We start from the raw sequence: 2,013 nt of genomic DNA, 5'->3' as shown, positions 1-2,013 counted from the left end.
GGCACATGCAGCACCTGGGGATGATTGCACAGGACACCTGCCTGCTCCTCGGCTCCGGTTTATGGGGACTTGGGCAGGCAATCAGGCAGGGAGGAGGGCTCAGCCCTACCCATGGGCAGCTTGGCTCCTAGGGACCCGTGGGCAAGGTCTGGGGGACAGGGGCTGGGCCTCTGCTGCTGCTCCACCAAAGGACCTGGAGCAAGGTGGAGTCCCTCTCCGGCCTCAATTCCCCTTGGGGACTCATGAAACCACTGCCTCCTTTCCCTCTGTACGCAGTGCAGACTCAGGGCCAGAACTGGCTGTAGAAGACGGCTCCTGCAGGCCCAGTGGTTCGTGGTGGCCCAGCAGCCGGTCACCACTGGGAGGCATCAAATGCCAGACCCACTAGCAGGGATTTTATCTGGAGGCAAAGGGGAGCCATTGTAGGAGTCAGCGCAGAGGTGGGAGGTGGTCAGATGAGGCTGCCACCAGGGGCCTGGAGCTGGGAGGTCAGAGGGGTGGAGGATGGCATCGTCCGGGTGAGAAAGGAGGCCACCCTTGGACAGCAGCTGGGGTCTGGAGGAGGAGGGGAGAGGGAGTAAGGTCTAATGGAGGCTGAGTGGATGATGGGGAAAGGGAAATAAAGAGATTGGAAGTGCAAGCACTGGAGTTGGCTGCCGGCTTGATGCATGACACCTCCTCTCCCAGTGCTGGATCTCTCTGTTCTGGAAGGAAGCCGTGGACCTGATGGTGTGTTAACTGCCTCTCCCCACCCCCTATCTCGTTCTTTGAAGGAGTCCCTGGGTGATGCAAATGGTTAAGTGCTCAACTACTAACAGAAAGGTTGGTGGTTTGAACCCACCCAGAGGTGCCTCGGAAGAAAGGTCTGGCAATCTGCTTCCAAAAGGTCACAAGCTTAAGAACACTATGGAGCACAGTTCTATTCTGCATACACAGGATCATCATGAATCAGAATCGACTGTTTTTGGTACTGGTTGTTCTTTGATCATAACGAAACAAAAACAAAGTTGGAACAGGGTCAGTGCAGAAAGAACCTTCCTGCTAGCCTCTCTGGACACCCCAGCACCAAACGCTTAGGATGGAGGATGCCCCAAGTTTGGCAAGGAACCCCTGGGACCAGCAGGTGGAGTACATACCTGGACAGCAGAGGGGCTGGTGAGGATGCAGGTAGCCCTTGGGGCAGTTCCGATGGCCAAGGGCAGCCCCGTGAGCCAGCGATGGCAGCACTGGGCAGAACTTCAGCCAAGAAGCTGGATGCTAGTCAGTATCACCATGTCTTACTGGGGAATGCCAGCTCTGAAACTGTGCCCACTGCTTAAGGAAATGAAACTCAGAAAGAAGAAGGGAAGAGAACACCCTGCCTGGATTTCGAGAATTCCCCTGCTGCAGTCAGCCGCAACCCTAAGCTAAGCCCTTGGCCTCTTCTCCTCCAGCCAGCTGCTGAACACCCAGGCTGTGATCTGTGCCTTTGCCTGGCTTGTCTGCTCCTGAGGAAGACAGAAGCCCCCACGAATCGGATCTCTCCTGGCTTTCCCCATTTGTCCCGTGGACTGTCTCTAAGCCCCAGTTTCCTCATCTGTGAAATGAGGCTATCGTAGTGCCTACCTTAGACGGCCGATGGGAGGAATAGAAGAGACCATGTGCAGGGGCACAGCATATACCATCAGCCTGTACATCCTGGCTCCGGGTTATGTTATTGAGTCTTACCTGGGCCCTGAGAGGCGGATACACTCTGCCCATTGTGCAGAAGAGGAAAACTGAGGCTCAGAGAGGTTAAAAGGACTTCCCATGATCACCCTGCAATTCTAACTGTCAAACTCCCAACCCTGGGTTCTCTCCAATAGCAGTGTGGAAAAAATTGAGTGGGCAGGTAGGAGGGTGGTGGGAAGCAGGAGCCAGATACCATTTGCTTGGCCTGAGGGAGGGGAACCCAGCCCCCAGTCCTCTCCTCCCATCTCTCCTGGCTTGTCTCCTCCACTAAGGACTCAGGTCTGCAACCCCTGTGAGCACCCC

The 2,013-nt window shown here is 55.8% G+C and overlaps 1 protein-coding gene across 1 annotated transcript in view; it reads right to left on the bottom strand.

The window, feature by feature from the left end:
* FAM131C (family with sequence similarity 131 member C) overlaps positions 1-2,013 on the bottom strand; it is a 65,400-nt gene that overhangs the window by 35,487 nt on the left and 27,900 nt on the right. The window contains exon 4 of the mRNA XM_004377281.1: positions 386-555. Coding sequence (XP_004377338.1) covers positions 386-555 — 170 coding nt within the window. The remainder of the gene's footprint in view (positions 1-385; positions 556-2,013) is intronic.

Source organism: Trichechus manatus, unplaced genomic scaffold (assembly GCF_000243295.1).
Source record: "Trichechus manatus latirostris isolate Lorelei unplaced genomic scaffold, TriManLat1.0 scaffold00048, whole genome shotgun sequence".
NCBI lineage: Eukaryota > Metazoa > Chordata > Mammalia > Sirenia > Trichechidae > Trichechus > Trichechus manatus.
This window is presented reverse-complemented; position numbering and strand designations above follow the sequence as displayed.